Source organism: Alligator mississippiensis, chromosome 1 (genome assembly GCF_030867095.1).
Source record: "Alligator mississippiensis isolate rAllMis1 chromosome 1, rAllMis1, whole genome shotgun sequence".
Classification (NCBI taxonomy): domain Eukaryota; kingdom Metazoa; phylum Chordata; order Crocodylia; family Alligatoridae; genus Alligator; species Alligator mississippiensis.
The window spans coordinates 240,919,984-240,944,030 of record NC_081824.1 but is presented as its reverse complement, the minus strand read 5'-3'; the positions used below and the strand labels follow the sequence as shown (position 1 = coordinate 240,944,030).

The window sequence follows — 24,047 nt, the reverse complement described above, 5'->3', positions numbered from 1 at the left end:
TCATCTTCAAAGAAGGTCCACCCTGGAACATCTCTCTCCTATCGCATTAGTACAGACAAGCATTCATTTCCCTGAGCCAACCCAGCAGCAGCCCTCTGCAAGGATAACTTCTGCACTCCAAGATGGTTTACTGCTCTGAGAATCCTCAGGTCAGACAGGGGAGGTGAAAAGCATTGCCCTTGCATCACTGCTTCAGAAGATATGCACCCTAAGGAGCAAAACAAGATACAGAGTCCCAAGGGACACTGTACTTCACATTCCTAATTCAAAGGCTGCAAGAAGGCTTTTCTTTAGCAGTTTACCTATTTACAGATGTATAGAAATATGAGACAGATACACACTTTACAGTTCTGAAAGTGTTTGGTTTGGGGGGTGGGTAGGTAATTGCTGTTAAAAGAATCAGATGTCTCTCTTTGAAGACATAAAACACATTTTCATCCACTCCCTGGAGTTTACTAGTTATTCCTTATGGGTTATTTTGAAGACATTCAGGGTCTGAAGAATGGAACTGTACTTCAAGAAGTCCACTTCAGTATGACATATCTCAATAGAAGGGCAAGTGACTTTGTATTCAGGCTACATTTCCTAATTTCTCCATTTCATTCCTTTCCTTCTAATCAAACCTGTGGTGTTTATATCCTTTCATCACTCCTTACCAAGTTATTTTTATTTTCTTCTGAGGAGTGCTAGTTAGCCATGTTAGTCTGAAGTCAGACAGAAGGCAGGGTAAAGATGCACCTTATAGACTAACTGAAATCAGAGATGCATACATTTTCATAACAGCTACTTCTAATACTAACATCTAATAAAGTGATCTCTTGGTCATGAAAGTTTATGCATCTCTGACATAGTACCTTGGTTGACAATCACTGGTGTAGACTGTGTCACCTGGGGTTCCTTGAGATCCTTTCAGGGTCCCATGCAATGTTAGTGCTGTTAGGTGCGCAAACATGATTCACAAAACAAACACAGAGGGCGTGTCCAGATGAGCAGGAACATGTGGTTCCTTGGGGACAAGTAGCAGCAGCACACCTTGTGCCACTGCTACTTGTTCCCAGGTAACGCCTGTGGCACGTGCGCTCTGGCATGCAGCAGGTTACCCCAGGTGGTAGGGGAAGCTGGGGCCAGCAACTGTGCTGGCTCCAGCAGCTTACCTGGTGTCCTGAGGGCCTCTGGAGCTGAAGCCGTGGCACTCTTGCAGTAGGAAGCCTGGCCAGCAGCTGAAGTGTGGCTCTGGCCGGCCAGGCTCTGGTTTTGGGTGGTGCACACTGATGCTGTGTGCGCTGCCCCACCCTGCTTTTTTTTTTTGCATGGGGTTTTTTTTGACTCCAGGATCTCCCCACCCTGTGCTGCAAAGTAGCAACGTAAGGAACGCCTGCATGTGCAGTGTTGTTGTGCCACAGGTGGGGCTGTGACACCACATACTGCACATCCACACTTGCCTGGATGTGCCCAGACATTTCAAATAAGAATCTATAATGTTAAAACATTGAGTTATTCGCAACAGAAGAACTGCTCTATTATTTTTCTGTTATCAGAAAGTGAGTGAGAACTAAGAGTTCTGAAAGGTGCCATGAGTCTATAAAGAGGTTGAGAATCACTAGTATGTACAGTGGATCTCTACCATATTTTCTTCTTGTAACCTTTTTTGTTATTTAATTGTGCCCCTGCTCCCCCCAAATCAAGTCTGTTCCTTTCTAAATGCCTTCCAATTTATCTACACATTTCTGACACTGAAGAGCCCTCCCCTAGCAGACCCCCCAGCTGACATCTGCCCAACATGGAGGGGAAACTATGTAACCGGGGGGCTTTTCACCCTGCTCTTCCCCTGTACTGCAGCTGGAACTTGGCTGGGATCCCCCAGTCCTGCCCCCTCCGAAGCCATTGAGGGGGAGGAGGGGGTAGAAACACACCACTTCTGCCCAGCACCAACCCCACAAGCTGGAGTATGCCTGGTGTGGGAGGGAAAACACCTGTCTGGGAGTTTTTCGTCCCCCTGCAGCTCAGAGCTGAGCTGGTATCATCTTAGCCCCACTTCTTCTCCAACCAACAGACAGCTGAGAAGGAGGCAGGGCTGAGATGATCCCAGCCCAGCTCTGAGCTTCAAGGAGACAAATGCACCCAGGTGGGTGCTTCCCTCCCCCCACTCTGTGCTAGACAGCCCCCAGCTGGCTGGGGTGGGGGCATTGCTGGGCCCGGGGGGGGGGGGGGGGGGGGGGGAACGTTTCCACTCCCACCCCTTTCGGTAACAGCTGAGGAAGACAAGGGGCAATCATAGGCCAGCTCAAGCTAGGGGGAGGAAGCGAAAGCCAATAGGTGCTTTCTCCTCTGCACTGGGTAGACCTCAGTTGGGCGGCTGGTGCAGGGGTAGGGGAGGGGAACTGTGTTCCTACCCCCTGCCCCCCCCCATGGCAATGGCTAGGGAAGGGGTGGAGAAGTGAGGCTGGGAGATCCCAGCCAGGCTTAAGCTGCCGGGGTTGGGGGGGGGGGGGTGGGAGCGGGTGTGTGCTCTGGGCATGTGTCAGCTGGTGGGGCCAATGGAGGAGGTTCCCACCTCCTTCTTCCCACCCCTCTCAGAAGCAGAGGGCTGAGGAAGGGGCAGAACCCCCCCTTTAAACCAGCATCTGCTTGTCAAATCAGAATCTTATTTCTACTTTACAAAGAGTAAGGCAGATCAGGGATGCGAGTTGCCCAAAAATCACACAAAGTCCATAACAAAGCCAGGCACAGAGCCAATGTCTCCTTTATCCAGTCTGGTGATTTATGTATTAAACTACCATTTCTCAACATTTTAAATGAAAGCTTTAGATTTTTCTCCATTTACAGTGTACATTGGATACAGTGTGCAGCTTCAATGGCAGTTAGAAGACTTACTTTACTGCTGCTACAGGAGCTCCTTAAACTACTATATGTGCATGTAAAAGAGCTGTAGACCTAGAAGTTAGTTTACAAGCCTGAAACATTTATAGGTTAAAGGAAGATAGTTCCAAGAAATGTCAGTCAGCTGAGCCATTAAAAAACAAAACAAAAAAAAACACTGAGCTGAGGCCCAAGTAAGGTCAACATGTCACATGCTTTAATCATGACTTTTCAGGGTTTAGGAAAAGTGGCTATAATGGGATTAGGAAAGAACCAACTGAAAGCCTTCATGATATTTACTCTAGGATTTGTAACCAGAGCACCTACACTGTCAGCTTCTCTCAGATGTTCTGCTATACAGAACAAGCGCAAAAACAGTGCAGAATGACCTCAAGACCAATGATGACAGATATTATATGCTAAATTTCCATAAGCAAATTTAGTAGTCACCTCTCCCACTTCTGCTGGCCGAATGGCAGAAATTCAAGTTGCCGAATGGAAGCAGAAACATCCACTATTCATCGCACAGCCTCCTCCTCCTCCCCACACAACATACCAGCAGTGTTTTCCACAATGTCCAGAGGTGTGGTTTCTTTTCTATTGTTACCTTCCCCAAGACTCAGGATGTTTACAGCACCAGAGAGCAAAACGATATGCTACAAATGTAATGGGACACTGCAGGATTCTAGTGAAATATAGATACCCCAGTGGTTGAGGAGGGCAAAAAGAATAAAGTACCTCAAATTTCAGACTTCATGTAGAACCATGAGCAAGTCCCTAAATATCTCAGTACCTCACATGCAGAATGGGGTAGTAATTCCCTCCCTGAGAGCTGCACTGAGCTCTAAAGAGTATTTGCAGAAGCAAGGTATTCTTGGTCAGGTCATTTATTAAATCAGCTGTATAGGTGGGAGATGTTAGATAAATGTGCCTTTCTTCCTGAAGGGCTCTACCTAAAGAAGCATGCTTTATGCCTGAAAGCTTGTTGTCATCCAACATTTCTTCCAGCTATACAGCTGGTCCCATAAAAAGACACCAGCAAGAAAACCTTCCTTCTCACATTTCTTGGACCATCACGGCTACAACACTTCAACCCTTATAAATATTTGCAGGTACTCTGATATTATGGTGACAGGGCTCATGTAACCCCAGACTCCAAAGCAGAATTACCAGGCTTCCAAAAGCCTTTTTCCATCATTAATGAACTTCCTTATAAAACCATTTTTGATTTAGAAGGGAAAGTGAACTAACAATTGAATGAGTCACTGTTTATCAAGTGGAATAGTAACTTTGTTTTAAGTATTAGGCTATTAAATTAATAATTTAAGTATTATTTCCTGAAAAGGCAAGTTGTATGGCTGCAGGCTAGCAAGGCATACAAAAAACCATCAGAAATGACTTAAAAAAAAAAAAAAGTCATGTTGCGTTTATGATTTCTGGTGTGGTGAACAGCAACCCTGCGCATGCCTCCTTAAAGGGAGTTGTCCTGAAAAGTCAGGAGTTGTCCAAGATTGGTCACTACCCTAAAAGCTTAGGTAAGTTATTCAAGTTAACTGCTGTAAGCCACTTCATACACAAAGGGAACAATTGTACCATGACCTGAAAGTAGAATTTCAGTAACCTGAATAGTTGCCAAAAAGCTTTTCTATGATCTGTAATTAGAATTACAAAATGGAAGAATAGCTTGCCATAGTCTGGCCCTAGCATTGTCCCTTTATTTCATATTAAGGCCAACTAAGGGAAAGAACAGGAAATATTTTTTCTGCCCCCTGCCTTGTTCAAAAAAACAAATCTTTCTATTATATAGGCAGTTTTTTTTTCCTACAGAGCCAGATTCCAAGCCATTTACCTTTGAGTTTCTGAAGTTCATCCCTCAGGTCAGGACCAGCATTTATAAAGATGCTTTCAGATACTGGATTCTTATCTGACAGAGACTCATTACTTGTGTTCACAATAGCTGTGCAATTCAGTAAGGCCGCATCTCCTTTCCTGAGGAAACAATGAAACTATTCAGAACAAGTTATACAGAAGAATTTCATACAATTGAAGTGTTTGACTGCTTAGGGGCTATAACTATCCTGTGGTGCAACACCGTACTCTCTTCCTACTCTGCCTCCAACATATTCCACACAATTTAGTTTTAAACAAATCTAAGGTGTGTTGAGAGGATATTGCATAAAAGCAAAGCCTAGAAGTAAATAAATAGCAAGTTACAAGGGAACCTATTAAAATGACACCCTAATGCCTGTGCAGCACATTTCCACAGAAACAACCGACTCACCATCTTCAAAAGGTACCTTCTACCTCTAGCTGATGATGAAACACTATATATAACAGACTAATCCTTTGGTGAGAGGCTTACCCCTTTAACAGAATTGTCATACTTTTCTAACAAACAACACAGTGTACACATTAATGGTAGGCTCCTGACAACAGTGAACACCAGGGATGCAAAGGAAATTATAGGTTTTATCATTCTTCAGAGGCAGAATATTTCTTGTCATGGTGTGGTGGCTGCTACCTGTTAACAGAAACATGTTGTGGGGATATCATGGTACAAATAAGAGCTGTTTCATAACTTGTCACTTTCTTTTTCTTAAGCATTTGCACCATTTTTATAGGCATTTCTGGATCTTAATAAAGCAAATGTACAAGGGTGTAGGGTTGGGCAAGGGAGTAAAAAAGCCTACCTGATTTCCCTGTTGAAGAAAAGAAGATAAAGGGAATGGCAACAGAGTAGGCAGGTTGAGGCTACCTGTTTGATTTGAGAGGCTTAGCTGCTCTCTCTCTAGTCTCCAATTGCAGAGTGAAACTGCCCATATTGTGAAAAGACACCTTAACTAATGCAGTGCTTAGTCTTAAACCACAACCTGTAGGGCTACTGTGTACAGCTTCAAAATACAAAATCAAAAACCCTGACATGATAAAACCCAGTCATGTAAGCTCTCATTGCCACTGCTCAGAAACCCATGATAAGCGGCGAAACTGGGAAGAATCTGGTCACTGACACTCTGCTACTGCAAAGGAAAGCTGAAGGAGGGACCAGAGACAGGTAAGGAAGGAATGAAAACTGAGGCTGGCAGAGGCCCTGCCTACCCACCTGCATCATCCAGGATATCTTTAGCAGAGGGTGGGGTGGGGGAGACAGGTATGGATAGGCTCTGAGAAAGAAGTCCTCCTTCTGTGCAGAAGGTTGAAGCAAAAAAAGGATTTGCTGTTTCAGACATTAATCTGGAAGCTCATATGACAGGGGCTACGAGCTCACTATTTTCTTTTTCTGCTTAAGCAGCATGAGATCCCACCACACTTGCTCCTTGGCAGCTGTTTTGAGGTCTGGATCCTCAAATTAATACCATTTCTGAGAGATCATTCTCCTTTTCATATTTATCTTCAGGTAGTCTACCCAATACTTTAAAGATGAGGAGTCAGCTGGAAAAACCAGGCGTGTCAAACACAGAGGCTGTGGGTAGGATGACTTCTCTTCGGCTGAAAGACCCACTTCCAGGTCCGGCCTACAGTAGCTCTTGCTGTGGCTGCTAAAGCTGTTGTGCCACCGTGGCCAGAATCCAGGGGCTGCTACCACTCATCTCCCCCAGGCCTTACCCACTTCTAAATGCCCCGAGTGAAATTGCAGTTAGGCATGCAAACCAGTGGTAAGGTGGCAAGCAGCAGTGTTGTTAACCTTCACATGCTGGCCATGCCAATGCAGCAGGTTTGGCAGCTGAGGGTAGAAGCCCTATGATGGATCTGGCCTGCTGACTTGCTTGAGTTTGATACCCTTGGTATAAGTGAAAGAGCAAGAGAGGAGAAATTGATGGGATAAGTTAGCACAGTCACGCACTGCTGAGACAGATTTTAACAGAAGAGTAAGGAGACAAAAAAAAAAAAAAAAAAAGAAAAAAGAAAAAGAAAAAAACCATATAAAAGGAAGTGAGAGTAAGATAGGAAAACAAAAGAAAAAAAAAAGAAAAACAGACGCTGAAGACAATATGAGAAAACACATTATGAGGCATGTGTAGACGAAACGGGGGCCCTAAATTGAAGTGGTGGGTTTTAAAAAACACCACTTTAATTTAGGGCTGATTAAACCCGTTTTGTCATATGCACATCCCACTGACTTACCTGCCTTTCTGGCAGGGAGGGGAAGGTAAGCTGCTGGAGGGTGGAGCGGTCTCTGTGCTGGGGGTGGGGGGGGGTGGGAAGGCCGCTGCTTCCCTCCACAGCAGCGGCAGCCCCCGCCTGCAGGCACCGCAGCTGTCCCCGTGCAGCTCAGGCAGGCAGGCTCCGGGGGGAGGGGGGAAAAGGAAAAAAGGAATCAGGCTCGCTGCTTTTCTTGGGCAGAGCCTGCTCTCCCAGGCTGTTGCCAGGCTGCCTGCAGGGCTTTCCAGAGCTGCACGGAGCCTGGTGCTTCGCTCCATGGTTGTAGGAGCAGCAAATAAACTCCTTGGGGCACAGCAAACTAAAAGTCCTTCAAGTCATTTAAGGAGCATTATGCCACCTAATTGTCTACAGTGGCTAGAATTAATGTGCAATACACCACCAAGGTGTGCAAACACCGACACAATTAAGTGGTGCAAAAGCATTTAGCCTGCTTTAAAGTGTCGTGCACACATGCCTCTCATTTCGTCTACACGCTGCCATAATCTACTGTAATGAAGACAGAGAAAAAAGTAGAATGAAGCCAGCAATATAAAGAAGGAAGATAAATCAGAAGAGACAGTAAGTTCTAGTGTTTATTAACTAAAAGGTGAAAGATGTACTCACAAACGCACCATAGGAAGTAGTACACAGCTATTTTGTACTAATTAAACGCAAGAGGAATGTAGAAATAAGCTACTGTAAGCTGAACAGGGATGGATATTATTTACTCTTGCCCCAGTAGCCTTTCCCCTTTTCTTTTCTGTCTAGACATGAAGTATGTCTGCTGCAGGGAATGGGGGGCGCAAATTAGACTAATGATAGAATTTTATTTTGTGTTGAGATCATTTTGTTAGGCATTCAGGTACCACTGTAAAGGAAAATACCAATGACCGAGAAGACAGAGCTGAACCAAACTTACCACAAGACTATTTTGGCATTGATGTCTTTCCTGTATGGGAAAGGTGACCTAATGTCAACTTGGGCTCTCTCAACAGGAGCTTGGTGAGAATCCAATTGTTCTGCCACATACAAATCAGTCCAGCATGGCAGTGTGTCAATATCCACAAACTGAGAAGGAGCACCCAGTGGATCCATGGAATGGAAAGAACAACTCTTCTTTCTGCTAACTTGTTAGCACTCCAGTTCTCACTGGAGCCTTCCAGGTGCTTCAAAGAGAGATAAAAGGTAAAAAAGGCAAGGTCAAAGGCCCGGCATTTTACCAAGAATAATTCTGGAAGAGCTGGACTCCTTATGAAGAAAAACTTTAGGACAATTAAGTTTATTTGCAAATAAGGTAGTTAAGAAAAATAAAACCACTTATCTAACCTTTCTCCCCACAAGAGTTCTACTTTTTTTTTTTTTCCCCCCAACTCAGTGGACCATATCCTATTCCATCTATGAGGTGGCTAAGTGTGACTCTATCCTACCACCATGTTTGAGTCCCTAAAAATTCAGTAAAGCATCCATTTTCAAAACATAACATCACTATAGCCTTAAAGATGGTTCACAAAAAAGCAGCAAGGAAGAAAAGAACCATCCACCTTTTGCATCAGTAATTTTTCAGAGACTCATGAAAGATGGAATAGGATCATACTTGGGCACGTACTAAGCAGAGTAGAATGTGGTCCAATGCATCTGTGCTGGACTCAGCACAATGAAAAGTTGTTTTGTAAAGCTAAATGCAACAGTTTTTTAAAGCTGAACACAATCCATTTGTTTATAAATTTTATAAACGTGAACATCACTTTCCCTCACCATAAGAAAAAACATTCCAATTAATTAGTGAATTTCTCTAAAATGTTGATTGTACCAATTTTAAAATTTCACATTGACAGTAGCATCCTATAGAACAAAAATCAAAGTGACTGAATGATTTAAATCAGGGCTGTCTAACTTCTAAGCAGCTGGGTGTCACATGCATCCCCCACTCCAGTGCACCATGCGCAGGAACAGGCCCACACAGAGCTCCCATCTCACTGAGTGGCATATGCAGGCAGTTCTGAACCGCAAGCTGCCCCAGCACCATAGGCTGCACTGCCTTGCTCTCTGGGGTGGATGCAGGAGGCAAAAGCTGAAGCAGGAAGAGAGTCTACAAACCCTGGCTTCAGCAACAGTTGGAGCAATAGGGGGAGCAGTGGCCAGGTAGGAACCTGGGGGGGGCCCACACATTAACCCTTTGTAGGATGCCAGAACCCCACTTTAAATAAAGTAGGAAATTATATAAATATGTATACACCAATTTTTAATTACCTTAATGCTGCAGGATCCAATCCTGTGAGATGCTGAGCACCCTCCACTCTAAATGAAGAACTGCTGAAATCAATTAAAAATAAAAAGGTGCTGAACATTTTATAGACTCAGACCCGTAGCACTTTACACAACATATCCCCCACTTTCTAAAAATTGAATTTGCTCACTTTTTTGCAAAATTCAACACTACTCAGTGGACTGCCAGTCAATAAAATACAGTGAGACACACTGACCAATCTCTTTCTAGAAGGCTGTTCTAGCAAATATAGTTAAGTACCTAATATCTCTGTATTCTGGCTGCTATCACTTGTTAAGGACTATGCCACTGAATCTTCCTGCTGTTGTAAGTAGTACTACTTAGATTATGCTATCACATACCACTTCTATAGCTTCACTCTGCTGTATTTAGCAGAGCAGGATTCCTCACTGACACACTGCTTTTGGGAAGCCACAGCAACAAGCAAACTTTTCTGTCAGGATAGGATAGTCTTCTAGTGAACAAAACTATGACCTGAATTAGTTATACACGCCTTTGTCACCTTCTGTCTGGACTACAAGACTTCAATTCTCTATTGGATGGTACAAGCAACAGCACCAGAAAAATACCTCAGCTCTCAATTAGTATAGATAAGTACAGTATATTACAGTAGCCCATATGGCTGAAGGAAACACAACAAGCAGAACAGAGTCAAGTTCAAAGTTGTGGTCCTCATCTAATCCCAGCACATACAAAAACCACTGGGATGAAAACTCTGGCTGATAACTCTGGTCTTCAGGCACCATGGCATTGTCACAAGGCAATGGTTTCTGGGCTTTTCAGGCTCACAAGCCCCCTTCTGATGTGTCCCCAGCTTTTCCAACTGAATTTCTATGGAGGCCTCAATTCCACATGGGGTCAGAAGCTTAGACTGGGGGAACACTATCATAAAGGAAAGCTTGTTTGTGCAGGTGATGTTTCTTGTGGGCTCAGCTACAAACCATGGGACATGCTCAGCAACTGAAGTCCAACTCAAACTTTGCCACTTTCTACTCAAAGTGCAGGCCATACTTCTTCAACCTTGTCTTCTCTGATCCTTATATAGCACCATACACAGAAAGATAGCCCCAAAGCAAAAGTGGACCAAAAAAGGCTAACTTCTGTATGCAATTCTTCCCCAGAAGAGAGGCAAAGAGAAAGAACTTTATAGGGAAAATACTGGTGAAATAAATTTATGCACTTCTGGACCATGCTCAGAGACTAGTAAGGACGGGACATTATGAACTATCCAGGATTACACACACAGGAAATTCCCTGTGACGAAGGCATATTATAGTTCTAAAATAAAGCATAAGAACCAAGTTTGCCCATGCAATATTAAGTCAGCTCCTTGTACCTGTGCTTTGCAACACTGGTTTAGTTACATGATGACAAACTAATTCCTATATAATATTTTAATCATTCAGTGATGAAGACAAAAGGTGTTCGCTGACCAGTCAGCTACTCAATACTGTTTTCTCCTCATTGTTTATATTTGTAATCTTTTGTCAAATTTCCACAGTAGTCAAACCTACTCTGAAGACAAAATAGATACTTAAATATTTTATGGTGCTCACCTCTAGTTTGAGTGCTTCACATACCATTGGGGGTGCACCCCCCCCCAAGACTGGAGGTGCACACCCTGAGAGAAATGCCACCGATGCTGCTGGCAGCGCCTGCAGGCGGTTGCCGTTTGCCACCCCCCACTCGCTGCTGCCGCTAGCCTATGTGGGCAGTTGCCGACTGCCAGCTGGCACTCACCACTCCCTCCACCCCGGTGACACTGCTGCAGCTGCCTGCAGGAGCACTGCGTTTGCTGCCGCCCCCTGCAGGCAATCGCCGTGCCCCCCCAGCCTTCGGGGGCACATGTTGTTCTTCTCATAAACCCTAACCCTCACTGAACCTCTGACTGAGGCTGCTGTATCTTCATCCTCATTTACAGATATGAAACCAAGGAACAGAAAGACTAGTTACAACTGTCCAATAGTCGTGTGTGCCCAACCCGAGATGCCTCTGGCCCATTTTTTCTGAATGCATAGTATTTATACAAATCATTGTATATTTGAGGCCCAGGTTTCAGCTGCAGCTGCAAATACTTTGCCTTTGTACAATTTAGACCCCAGGATCTCAAGCTGGGCAGACAGGAAACAAAGAGAACTGTCAGTAGCCATATTCAAAGCGATCAGTGCAAGTAACCCGCCCTACGGCACCCAGGAGCTCTCTAGGAAAGGCAGCTGGAGCATCCAGTTCCCTACGGGTAGAGCCAGGCGGCACCTGATGCCATAAGGTTTTGTTTTTTTTATGGCCAGCGCCGACACCCGCTGCTCTGGCACAGGAAAGGCAAGTCAGAGGCGCAACCGCAAGTGGTAACAGACGCTGCCGCTTAGCAGCTGCACAGAGGGCGTCAGCAGCGCTGCGCGAGCCGGCACCACCCCAGGGGCAGCCGAGCGCAACTGCAGGCACCTGGGAGAAAGCCCCCGAGCACCCGCACGCACAGACCGCCCGAGGAAGCGCCGGGGGCCCGGGCCGCCAGAACAAGCCCCTCCCGCCCCGCCCGGGGGCGCGGCCACCTGGGGTGAGGGGGTGCCGGAACGCCGCGCCCCGGCCCCGCTCACTCACGTGCGGACCACACTCCTCCCGCCCGGTGACTCGATGCCAGCTCAGGGCGGGCCAGAGACATTCCCTCGCAAAGCAACTGGGGAAATTCCCGGCCCCGCCCTTCCACTTCCGGGATCAGCCCCTGCCAATCCCGTGGCCAGCCAGCACTCGGGGGGCGGGTATTGTACCTCACTTCCGCCCACGTGTGTCCTTCGCGGTGTGCTGGTTCCGGTCTCGTGGGGAGGTGGAGGACTCGGGGAGCGGGTGCGCCATGGGACTCACGAGGCAGTACCTGCGCTACGGGGCCTCCGCGGTGTTCGGCCTCATTGCTAGTCCCAAGGGCAACGTGGCGTATGTGCCTCTGCGCGGCGAGAGCGGCCGCTATGTGGCGGTGCCGGCGTGCGAGCACGTCTTTCTCTGGGACACCCGTAGGGGCGAGAAGGTGAGGTCCACCCGCCGCCGGGGCGCGCGCCCGCCCGCCCGTCCGCCTTCCGCGCCGCCCAGAGCCCCGGGGGCGCCGGCTTGAACTGCCTCTGCAGCGCCCGGTGTCCTCGGGCTCGCAGCGCGGGCGGGGTATCCCTCCTGCGCCCCCGGCCCACAACGGGCGGTGGCACGAGTGACCTGACGTGACGTGCAACAGGGAAGAGTAGACTTACTATAAAGGTCCCGTGTCTTCCGGCAGTTTGGAGCTGGAGCGATCCAGCTGCTTGTAGCACCCGTGGGCGTCCCTCGGTTATGTGGATGACTTGCCTCTTTCCTTGTTTGCTCGTTCAGGCTTTAGGCTAAATTTGGCCGCCCCTGGCACCAGTACAGAATACAAGTACATGCCTCAGTGGCATTTTTTAGGCGAAGCTCTTTACTCTAAGTTTGGTCTTGAGTCACTGATTTAGTTGGGGAAGAGCATTATTGTCCAGATGTCTGAACAGGATTTCCTTGTTCCTGGAGGCCTGGGTGCCTGTGTTCAGGTATTACAGACACCCACTATACAAGGGCATGGGTAAGGGTGTTGTGCTGTCAGAAGAGTTGTCCTTTACACAAGCTGAGAATGGAAAGGATGCTGTCCAACGTCGCTGGTTGCCAAATGAAAGTTAAATTTCTGTGGCTACAGTGGAGAGTAACCTGACACACTGTTTCCTTACTAAACAGAGTCTGGGATCATAAGAGCTGGTGTTCAATGCAAAATGGCTAGGGCGTTGCACCAGTGGTTGGCAAGATGCTGGTTGCTAACAAGCTGTTTTGAAAATGGCTTTAGAGTTCTGGACCCCTTTGTGTTGTGTGGGAAAGCTTTGTCGTACACCTAAGAGAAGGATGTGGGATGTGAGGAAATTGTATGGTTTCATAGCACAGGGTTAGCAGGCCTCTGCTACTGGTAAGCAGGGAACAGCAATCTGGCTGTTACACAGGACTGGTAATTCAGACTTTTGGGATCTAGTCATCATTTCCCATGTGGCTGGGGGGAATAATTTTCCTTCTTGTCTCAGTCTACCCCTTCTTAAATGGTGCAATGATACAAAACTTACTAGAGCAAAGAGGTGTGAGAAAATAGTGTCTAAAGCTCTGGATGCCCTCCAGGTTGGTGAGGTAGATGCACAGTACACTCTTCTATTCCCTGTGAGTGCCTGGATCTGATATGTCACATCATATTGCAGACATCTTCTCTTCTTAAAATGATAGGTTCTCATCCTTCAGGGCCTCAAACAGGAGGTCACTTCTCTCTGCCCATCCCCAGATGGGCTGCACTTGGCCGTTGGATATGAAGATGGAGCAGTCCGTGTTTTTAGCCTCTTGAATGGTGAAGCAATTGTCACTTTTAATGGACACAAGGCTTCTGTTACTGCTCTGAAGTATGATCAGCTGGGAGGCAGGCTGGTATCAGGCTCAAAGGTGAGATTTGGTTGGGGAAAGTCAACTCTGGAGGTCAGCCCTTTTGTAAATTGAGAAGAAGTAGATGGTCTTTGGAGATCATTGTAGACCCTAACTATGGGGGAATGGCTGGAGGCATAATATTACCAGGTAATCCAGGGTTTGGGTGAGAAATATGTGAATGGTTTTGTGGGATTTCTTTGGAATAGAGTAGCAAGGGTCAGGATTAGGGTGCACTGGCAGGGCTGTGAAGGGAGCCCACAGCTGGAATAGTAGGGCAGGAGTTGGAGGGAGGATGGGGGTTCCTTGTACAGCTCTTGAGGGTGGAAGAAGCCTGCTAGGCTTCTTACAGCAGCGAGTATTTCATGTCAATGCTGAGGTGCTTTACCTGAGACCAGTAGATTCTTTGAGGCAGAGGTCATTCCCTTGGTGATGTGCCTTCCCTTTCAGGATACAGATGTCATTGTGTGGGACATCATTAATGAGAGTGGCTTGTACCGGCTGAAGGGACACAAGGATGCTGTCACACAGGTGCTCTTTTTGAGAGAGAAGAACTTGCTGGTTTCCAGGTAAATGGTGCTGCTGGGTGTGCTGAACTGGGTTGACATGGTCAAGTTAAGATACCAGTCTAGGTGTTGCTTGTCTTTCTCATACTTTATAAAACCCAGGCATGTGAGGCAAAGAAGTGAACAGCTACAAAATTATAAATCTGACCCTGCTGATATAACACAATCTGATGCCATATTAAATGTCAGTAGCATAACTGGTGGGGTGGGGCAACTGGAGCAGCAGCCCCAGGCATTGCCTTTGGGGGCTGAGGGGAGGCACAAAAATAGTCTGTACCATGGTTGACTGTTGTCACAGCAGTACAGCAGATGGCACTATCCTGTATGCTGGCTTTCCCTCAGGTGTGGAGCTGTACCTTCTTACACCTCTGTTAAATGACCTTTTACTGTACCACTTGGACTCTGACACTACAAACTTTAAAAAAAAATACTGTGTAATCTTGAGATCAGCATGTTTAATGGATATCTTTTTAGTTGGGAAATATCAGTTGAAGGATAGTCAACTTAAAATTGCCATTCTGAGAAATGTTTAGTCTGTCAAATACTGTATTTAACATGGTTGTACCCAAACTTGCATTTATGCCACTCATCCTTAGTTATGCTACTTTTTTTTATAATGTTAAATGAATAAGTAGGTTGCCACATATTTATAGCGATGCTGGTTTTGCCTTATTTAAGGCGTGTGGGGTTTTTTGGGGGGGGTGGAGTGGCTTCCTTATTATGAAAATAGCAGCCTGTCCTATTAAGTTCTCAGCATTTATTCTGATACTTTACAAGAGCACTTAACTATTAGTTTGTGAAGATATTAATTTAAAAACGAGTCCTTTAGGAAAATTAGCATTTGCAATCAGATCTCCCTACTGAGTAATTTAACTAAAATTGTACTGTAATAATTTAAACTTTTACGTGTATATTTAAAGGTTTCTGGGTGAAATTAGGTTGCAATTAAGGGAAGTTATTATTGGTTCTTGTCTTTAGTTATGAGTTTCCCAGAGATACCATGTCAGCAGTTGAGGTTGCTCTTATTTCGGGCCATTAGGACACTGGAAATTGCTCATACAATTGCTGTCCTTTCACCATAGCTAATTTGCATGCTGTGGTTCCATCATTTGATAGGGTAGGGTTGATTGGTGTGAAAATGCAGGGCAAATTTGGAGAGCTGTACCTTTGGAATTTGGCCAGCATGCTGGGCATGTCATCCTTATCTTTAAATAAAGCCGAGTGTTTCCTCTGCAGCACCATGCTGGAAGTTTGAGTATCCGTCCTAAGGAAAAAAATGCCTCCTAATGAATTTGCAGTGCCTCTTTCTGTAGTGCCTGTGTTTGTGATCTCTCATTCTGATCTTGCTTGGCCTATGACTCTCAATTTCACCTTCATACGAGGAAGTCTGGCCTTGCACTCACTACACCTGGCTTTGCACATTGCTTGAGTGTGTGATTATTGGCTGGACTCTGGGGATGTCGACTTGTGTCTGGGTGGTGTCATTTGGGTTTTTTTTTTGTTTCAGTGGTAAAGACACCCTGGTGAAATGGTGGGACCTGGATACCCAGCACTGCTTCAGAACATTGGTTGGACATCGTACTGAGGTAACCGAGGCATAGAAATGTGGGGAGGGGAGTTCAGAAGGCACGTGGTTGCTTCTGACCACAGTGCAGGTTTGCAGTGTATGGTTGCACTGCTTAGTATGTGAAATATTTGTGCTTGTTGGCTGTGGAGCAAGATGGGGAGAGACCTTGGATTTGAGGGGATCTTGTATGGCACATACTAGGGATGATGTTTCCAAAATAAGTGTCCTTCTGTAGTGCCCTGCTTAGAAGGAACTTGAGCTCTTTTATGGGTTCCTCATTTTAGGCCTTAGTCTTCCTGAGCCGCTGTTTTCCCCCTTGGTGAAATGGGAATGCTGCGGCTCCTTGAACTTGGAAGCGTGTCATAAGTCCAACTGCACTAATGTGCAGAGGCCTTAGGGCACTCTAGTGATTGGGCACATGTAAGTAGACCTGAAGGAGCTCCTCAATGTGTTCACTTTGGCAGGTCTGGGGCCTGGTTTTGGTGTCAGAAGAGAAGCGTGTGATCACTGGGGCTGCAGACAGTGAATTGAGGGTGTGGGACATCACCTACTTGCAGGAGGTAAGGAAGGAATTCATCCTCTTTGTAGTGACCCAGGCTTGCCCTGGGAATAGATTGAACCAGGGCATAGCTGGCCTGGATTGCCTCGTGGATGCTGTTAGCCTGGAACAGCGTTGTGCTTGGCTTTGGTGGTGGTGGTGTTACAGACCTGCCATGCAGTACCACTTTCAGCTCTTATGTTGCCCTTTGTAAATCTGCTGCATCTGTGGGCACAGGAAGCTCAGGATAGTTCTCATTTCAGGTTCAGGTAAGTGGAAGGGCTGGACTGTCAAAAGCTGCTTTCTTGCATTGAGTGCATGCCAGTGCTGCTCCTCGATTTAAACTTGAGGCCAGCAAAGTGAGAACAAAATGAACCCTCTTCTCTTCCCTTCCTGACTGTGGCTTACGATGACAATGGGTTCCAACCCTCTGCAGAAAAGGAGTTGAGGGTTACAGTGGACAGCAAACTGGATATGAATCAGTAGTGTGTTCTTGTTGCCAATAAGGCTAACAGCGTACTGGTCTGCATTGGTAGGAGTGTTGCCAGCAGACTGAGGGAAGTGATTATTCCACTCTAGTCTGCATTAGTGAGGCCACATCTGGAGTAATGTGTCCATTTTTGGGCCCCCACTATAGAAAGACTGAACATGTTGGGGAGAGTCTAATAGAGAGCAACAAAAATGGTTCGGGGACTGGGGCACTATTTATGAGGAGAGGCTGAGGGAACTGGGTTTATTTAGTTTGGAGAAGAGAAGACAGAGGAGTTTTGATAGCAGCCTTTAACTACCTGAACGGTGATTCCAAAGAGGATGGAGCTAGACTGTTCTCAGTGGTGCCAGATGACAGAACAAGGAAAAATGGTTTCAGGTTGCAGCAAGAGAAGTTTAGGTTGGATGTTAGGGAAAACTTTCTTACTGGGAGGGTGGTGAAGCACTGGAAGAAGTTATCTAGAAAGGCTGTGGAATCTCCATTTTTGGAGGTTTTTAAAGGCTTGGCTGGACAAAGACCTGGCTGGAATGATCTAGTTGGGGATGGTCCTGTTTTGAGAAGAGGATTGGACTAGATGACCTCCTGAGGTCCCTTCCAACCCTAATTTTCTATGGTTTTATGAACTCTTTGTGCCCTCCTGTGATCCTGGCAGCACAGGCTTGAGTTGGGGAAGTGCAGTACTGGTGTCACTCATGGTTTCTGCACTTGTCTGTTGTGGTGGAAGGGGAGGGAGGGAAGGGGCATGGGAGGGCAGATCAATACCCCCTGTGGTGAGGGAGGGAGTGGGGCTGGGGCAGGTGCTGCCCAGGTGGGACGGGGTGTGGGATGGAGAGGGGAGCAGTTCCTGCTGCTGTATGTACCCTGGGGGGGGGGGCGGGCTTGTGCCCCCCGGATTTGCACGGGGCAGAGCAGGCTGCAGCTGCAGGCTGGGGCTGTGCCGGGCTCTTCCCGCTGGAGGCTGGGCCAGGCTGCGACCCTCCCCGCCCCCAGTACCCTCCTGAGGTGTGTGCAGCAGCGGGAGCTGCTGTCTCCCCTCTCCGCATCCCCCGGATGAGCCGTGGTTCCGTCCCCCACCCTACCCTGGTTGGACAGTGCCTGCTGCAGCGCCACTCCCTCCCTCATCGTGGGGGGTTTTCATCTGCCCCCCAGCACCCCTTCCCTTTCCCCTCCTCTTTCACCACAACAGACTTACCAGCTGTACACAGCTCTCCAAACTGCTGGACTGTGCTCCTAGCTGCCTGCGTGCTGCACTGCAGCTGTGCACATGCACGAGCATTTATTGGCTCTATCAGGCCAATTTCCAATACAGTCAATTTTCTTTAAATCAATGCTGATCCAATTTCAGGCCAATGTATAGGTGCACCTCGACTTTCACCTTAGAGGTTCCCCAGAAACACCTTGGGGTTAAAACTGTGACAGTGGTAAATGGATTAGGAGAAATGGGAGGATGCAGATAGGGGAGACAAGTATGGTTCTTATCGTAAGTGTATTTCTCCCTCCTTTGTCTGTCTTGCACAGGGGAAGGACCCTGGGGAGCCAGAATCCAAGAAAAGCAAAGGTTCTCTGGCTAGAGCAGAGGAGACCCGCAGCATAGATGAGACCTTGGACATACATGAAGCCTCTGAGGAGGTAATTGCCTTGCCCCACTACCTAAGTGGAGCAGGTTCACATGAGCTCCTTGCAGATGTTAAGAAAAAAAATAAAATTCTTTACCTGAAGAAATAGTGCATTCATTCAACCCAGCTCCGCAGTGTCTGTATAGATTGGAGCTTTTTGGCAATCAGCCTTAGATAAAAATACCAAAAAAGCCCCACTGAAGTGCCTGATCTATACAGACAAGCCAAGTCCAACTAACATGATGCCTCTTCTGGGCATGTGCTAGGCTCAGTGTGGGAGTGTGCCAAGTTTAAAGTAAAGCAGCCTTTTCTTTTTCCCTTTTTTAAATCTGTAACCACAGTGTTTTACATCTCCCTTGCCTGTATAGCACAGTTTGCATAGCTGACCTGGCAGCTGTCCAGGCTGCTTGCTCCACAATGCCAAGCCTGCCCTGGTGATATGGTTTCTAACACTGTGTGAGGGAAGGCTTTGCTTCCTCAAAGACAGTCTCTTCAGTTTTTTCCAATTAGCCACAGAATGACACTCCAGGGAGACCCTGCAGTTATTTGCTGATGACCCCTGCCAAGGAGTGCCTCATGGGTGGTCAGTGACAGGTGTCTAGAAAGGCTTGTGGTGCCAATGGAATGTTGACCTGAAAGGCAAAGACCAGGCAGCCACTAATGCACTTGGCACTGGCCTTTGCCACTGAGCCTCGGGGTAGAGATTGTGGGAATGTTAACAGCCTGCTGCTCCATCCGTGTCTGGGAAGTGGAGCTGCCACATCTTGTATTGGCTGCTGTGGTGAGACCACTCCTCTTACCCTGTCTGATTTGACTGACCAGCTAATCTATTAGCTTGCTCCCTGGGAGATGTTCTTGATAAGTCTTCAGATCTCAGCTTTCCTCCTACCCAGACTTTCAGGTACTTCTCTCCCATTCTCTTCCTCTAGGCTCTTTCCCCCTCTTTTTTTTTTTTTAAACAGGTAGTTCCATGTTCGCTTCTTTCTCTCCTTTCTTTTGCCTTTCCTGAAATGGAAAATAATCCAACTCCTTTATTTTTTTTTTTTTTTTTTATAAGCTCAGTCAGATTCCCTTCCAGTCAACAAAAGTGAATGCTAGGGGAATCACCAACTCTCACGTTTCAGTTGTTACTAAAATAAATGTTATTCTTAGCTGAGGAGCTAGAAATAAAAGAAGTTAAATTTGTGCCTAGGGGAAGCTGTGTTCTGTCCTAGGGTCCCATGTACACAGCCCTCCTTTCTTGGCTACTGGTCAGGCACATGTCCTAGGTACCAGGGGTGGGTAAAATGGCCCACCAACAGATTCAGTCTAGTCCTCAGGTAAACAGCCACTAACTCGCTGGATCTGGCACACAGGCAGCTGGTAGCTCTGGCCACTGTGTGGTGCTGGGTTGTGGGGTGGGAAGGGATGGGGGGGAGCACTGTCTCTGCCCAACAGCATCAGGCATCAGTTGTGGACCTAGGCAAGGCTCCCTGCCCCCCAGTGGGTGGGCAGCAGCATTAATTGCTCCTGCCTGGGTCTGCATCTGAGCATTGAGGGGGAGGAGAAAGGGGGAGAGGGAGGGAAGGGAATGGGGAGGGGGGAGACAAAGTGGGAGGGAGATGGATACAGGGAGCAGGGGAGGGAGACGGGAGAGATCACTGGGAGAGATGCGGGAGAGAGAGACTAGGAGAGACGTAGATGGAGAGAGAGAGATGGATGTGGCCCTCGACAGGTTCCCAAAACTCATTAAGTGACCCTCTAGCCGAAGTAATTGTCCACCCCTTTTTTTAGGCACTGGTGACTTTGCTTCTGAAGATGTGCTGGACCAGTGACTCCACAGCTCTTTTCTCTTTTGCTTCCTTGTAGCGGCTCCTGAGGTGCAGCAAAGCTGGCTCTATTATGCGGGATGGGAGGGATCGAATTGTTACTCTTGCCACTGACCAGACAGGTCGGATCCTGGCCTGCCACGTAAGTGATGTGCTTTGGGTGTTTGAGTGGACCATGGGAGTCTTGTTTTAAAGAGCCATCACTAGCAATTCTACAAAGACTTCTTAGGCTGTTTGCTGATAATGCAACTTTATGTAGCCTTATGAAACTGGGATGAAAACAGCAGCAATTCTGGGAGCCTGTAACTTTGTCTGTTTTGTCTCCAGGGAACAGACTCTATTTTGGAAGTATTTTATGTTCTTTCTGAGGATGAAATTCACAAGAAGATGGAAAGGAAAATGAAGAAAGCAAGGAAAAAAGCCAGGTAAGCTCAGCTTTGTCATTTAGAATTCAGTTTGCATGCTGAAAACTGACAGTAGAGCCCTCAGCAATAGGGAGTAACTAGTGAATTGAAAGCTATTTTTGGTTATTTGTCCAATTTCATTTCTGAGTTCTGGATTTCTCTGCTAATATATTTCCTTGTCCTTTCCATCTCTCTGGTGCTGGTTTGAGCAACATTGTTCTCTGGTCTTAGCACTTGTAAGAAAGCTGCCATGAGTCTGATCATTTCCTTCCCATTCCTGAGATGGTAGCACCTCTGCCAGGACTGCATGCACATGTCTGCAGCACTGGAGCAGAGTCCAGCTGGCTTCAGTCTTAAAAGAATTACATTTTGTTTGCATTGTCAGGGGAAAATGGATGTCACCCTGTCTTTCTGTGTCTGTCCCTGTGTGAATAGACTGTGTGTGTTAGGTAAACTAATTTGCTGTCCATATCTGTTTTTTGTAGGCAGCAGCCTGAGAAGGAGGAGGAGGAACCTAAAAGCAGCATTGAACTGAGTCTGCAGGAGGAGATTCAGCGGGTTGTGAACATTAAGGCTTCTGCTAAAATCAAGTAAGTGCAAAGCCCTGGCTTGGAGGGGTTGCCATAGCACAGGGGTAGGCAAAATAATGGCCTGTGGGCTAGATCCAGCTCGCCAAGGGATTTTGTCCAGCCCACAGCAGGTCTCTTGGTTCTGCTCAGCCCAGGTCTGGGGGGCAGCCTGGGCCGTAGCACGTAAAGCCAGTCCCACTGCCCCTGGGTGTGCAGCAGGGTTGGGGTGGCACAGAGCCTGGACTTGTTTCTCAGCAGCCCCGGCAGCAGCAGCTCCTTCCATCATCTGCTGCTGTCAGACTTGGCTCTGCTGCCTGGACACCCTGGCCCGTCAGCCCTGCACATACAGCTGGGGGTGGGACCCATATGGGCAGGGCATGTGGCTGGGGGAGAGTGGGGAGCAGTGCCTGGGAGAGGGCCGGGTGGGTGGGGCCAGGATCACAGGCAGTGACAGTGGGGCTGGGGTCCCAGGGCAGAGCCGCAGTCAGCTGTCTGCTTGGCCCTGTGACGAGCTCATGTTCTGCAGGCAAGGGCATCCAGGGAGTGTGTTGCGGCTCTGCCCTGGATCCTGGTCCCAGCCCTGCACTGTCGCTGCCCGGTTATCTCAGACTGTGTCCCACCTGCCCATCCCATTCCTGCTCCTGGGTGCAGCTCCCTGTTTGGAGCCCCAGCCTGGCCATCTGCCCTGCCCATGTGTGTCCTGGCCTGTCTCCATGGAGACCCTGATCCATTCCCTGCATGACCCTGCCTATGCAACTGGCATTTGTCACAGGGCTGTGCAGCGAGTGAATCGTGGCTCTCCCCCAGCCCTGTGTTGCCTATGATCCCTTCCCTATCCACCCATCCTGCCTCTGCCTCTTTGCCCACTCACAGCCCCCTCCCAGCCATTTTGTTGAGCATGGAGCAGAGCCACTTACGGAGTTTTAGTGAGCTGTTGTAGGGTGGGGTGCCAATCTGGCCCACAACAGCTCACCAAAACTCCCTAACTGACCCTCCAGCCCAAGTAATTAGCAATCGCCTCCCATAGCAGTTCAGGTATGGCTGTCTCATGGCCCAGGAGAGCTATGGCTTGGTGAACTTGTCTTTTCAAAACCTGGCTCAGCTGCATAGGGGAAGCTGTAGAGCTGGGGAAGGCCTGCTCAGTTTCTCTGGTTCCCCCTTTTACCTCCCAACCACCCATGGGCGCTGTCTTGTATGTGTTCCAGCTCCTTCCCCAGCAGGAGTATTCCTTCCCGGGAGCTGTCTGTGTGGTTTGCCTGTCCTAGTGTTGGATGGCTTCTTAGGCAGTGCTTCCCTCTTGTCCCAGAGCCTCACTCATCTCCCTGTGAGGGAGTGTTCCTCAGATTTGCCTGTGCTGATGTTCTTCAAACGGTCCCTTCTTCTAACCTTGCCTTTGTCTGTTCAAATAGATCATTTGACTTGATCCTGTCCCCAAAAGGGGAGCTGAAGGCCACATTACTGCTCCAGAACAACACAGTTGAGACGTATGCCCTGAACCCATCTGCACAAACCCCACAGGTTGCCCGGGTGTCTAAGATAACCATTGGCGGGCATCGCAGTGATGTTAGGACCCTGGCTTTCAGCTCTGATAACATTGCTCTCCTGTCGGCTGCAGCTGAGTCTGTCAAGATCTGGAACAGGTCTGGAGTCCAAAAGGCCCAGTGCCGTTCCCCGAAAGTTTGGGACTGTTTGACTGGGGGAAGAGATGGGATGGATGGGAGTGATCACGGAAGATGATCATGGCTGGGGCTGATGGGGGACTTTATTTGTGCTTTTACCTTTGTCATGGTGTCCTGTGAAATGGAGAGGCAACAAACACAGTGAGGACTGCAGAGTTAACTTGAGGACTTTTTTTGCCACTGGATATCACTGAGGCCAAGTGTAGTTGGGTTGCTAGGAGACAGATCTTTGGGTATTCAACACACCCATAGGCGCCTGAATTTTGCAGATTTTTTGGTAGGGAATACTTGCCTGTGTGTGTCATGTTATAATCAACCATCGGCTGGACTGAGGTTAAGAAGAAACTTTGCCTGTGGGTGCAAATCTGGGTTTTCTTGCACCTTCTCTGAGGCAATTCATATGAGATGGTGTGAATCTCAGTCCTGATCTGGTGTGCTACTCCTGTGCCTTCTATGCATTGCTGAGACTTCCTCAAACTGCACTTCTCCAGATCATTACTTCCTTCTTAAAAATCCTCCCTTTACCTTCCAGGCCTTCTCCAAAGCAGAGACAGTCTCTCTGAACTGAGTTCTTCCTTGGCTTGTTCGTTTTGTGCGAGTGTGCATGCATGTGTGCTGGTGCATGCATGTGTACACGTGTGTTGGTGGGGGAGATGCCGAACTTCTAAGTCTCTCCTCAGTTTAGGGAGCAGGCTTGGGGCCTCTCTTTGGATTTACCGCTTGGAACTAGCATCCAAGAGGCACTGGACAGGGGCAGGTTAGCTTCTCTGCTGCCGAGATGGTGAGGGTGGTCTGGGGCTTTTGTCAGTACATGTTCTGTGATTTGCCAGCCTGATCTTTTTCTGGCCTCCTAAGCTTAGCATCTTTTCAGCCAGATTCAGGAACATCCCAAAATGCAGTGGTCCATGCTGGGCTGGGAAAGCCTGCTGTGGCCTTGTGCTTCTTGCCTGTCCCTCTAAATGAGAATGTATAGAGGGGGCTGTCTACATGCTCAGCTGGCTGTCAGAGACGCTTTCCCACTAGGTCTATGGGTGCCTTTCCTAGAGCGGGCAGACAAAGCTACATAGTGAGATTTTTGGATTAG

At 47.6% G+C, this 24,047-nt stretch overlaps 2 protein-coding genes across 6 annotated transcripts in view; one reads left to right on the top strand and one right to left on the bottom strand.

Moving 5' to 3' along the window:
• GDAP2 (ganglioside induced differentiation associated protein 2) overlaps positions 1 to 11,992 on the bottom strand; it is a 67,078-nt gene extending 55,086 nt beyond the window's left edge. For 3 of the 4 annotated variants that reach the window (XR_009458964.1, XR_009458965.1, XM_006269377.4), the window contains exons 1-4: positions 11,885 to 11,992; positions 9,250 to 9,309; positions 7,919 to 8,165; positions 4,709 to 4,848 (exon numbers count right to left, since the gene is read on the bottom strand). Coding sequence is in view for 2 of the 4 variants with exons in the window: in XM_006269377.4 (XP_006269439.1) it covers positions 4,709 to 4,848; positions 7,919 to 8,094 (316 nt within the window). In the remaining 2 variants the exon portion in view is untranslated. Of the gene's footprint in view, positions 1 to 4,708; positions 4,849 to 7,918; positions 8,166 to 9,249; positions 9,313 to 11,884 lie in introns of all 4 variants that reach the window. The other variant, XM_019496173.2, reaches the window with a different exon arrangement.
• Positions 11,993 to 12,079: 87 nt separating this feature from the next.
• Positions 12,080 to 24,047, top strand: part of WDR3 (WD repeat domain 3) — a 30,921-nt gene continuing 18,953 nt past the window's right edge. The window contains exons 1-10 of one of the 2 annotated variants that reach the window (XM_006269376.4): positions 12,080 to 12,305; positions 13,538 to 13,747; positions 14,177 to 14,295; positions 15,800 to 15,878; positions 16,324 to 16,419; positions 18,406 to 18,516; positions 20,352 to 20,453; positions 20,639 to 20,736; positions 21,201 to 21,305; positions 22,694 to 22,924. In XM_006269376.4, coding sequence (XP_006269438.1) covers positions 12,135 to 12,305; positions 13,538 to 13,747; positions 14,177 to 14,295; positions 15,800 to 15,878; positions 16,324 to 16,419; positions 18,406 to 18,516; positions 20,352 to 20,453; positions 20,639 to 20,736; positions 21,201 to 21,305; positions 22,694 to 22,924 — 1,322 coding nt within the window. In that variant the 5' untranslated portion in view covers positions 12,080 to 12,134. The remainder of the gene's footprint in view (positions 12,306 to 13,537; positions 13,748 to 14,176; positions 14,296 to 15,799; positions 15,879 to 16,323; positions 16,420 to 18,405; positions 18,517 to 20,351; positions 20,454 to 20,638; positions 20,737 to 21,200; positions 21,306 to 22,693; positions 22,925 to 24,047) is intronic. The other variant, XM_019496171.2, reaches the window with a different exon arrangement.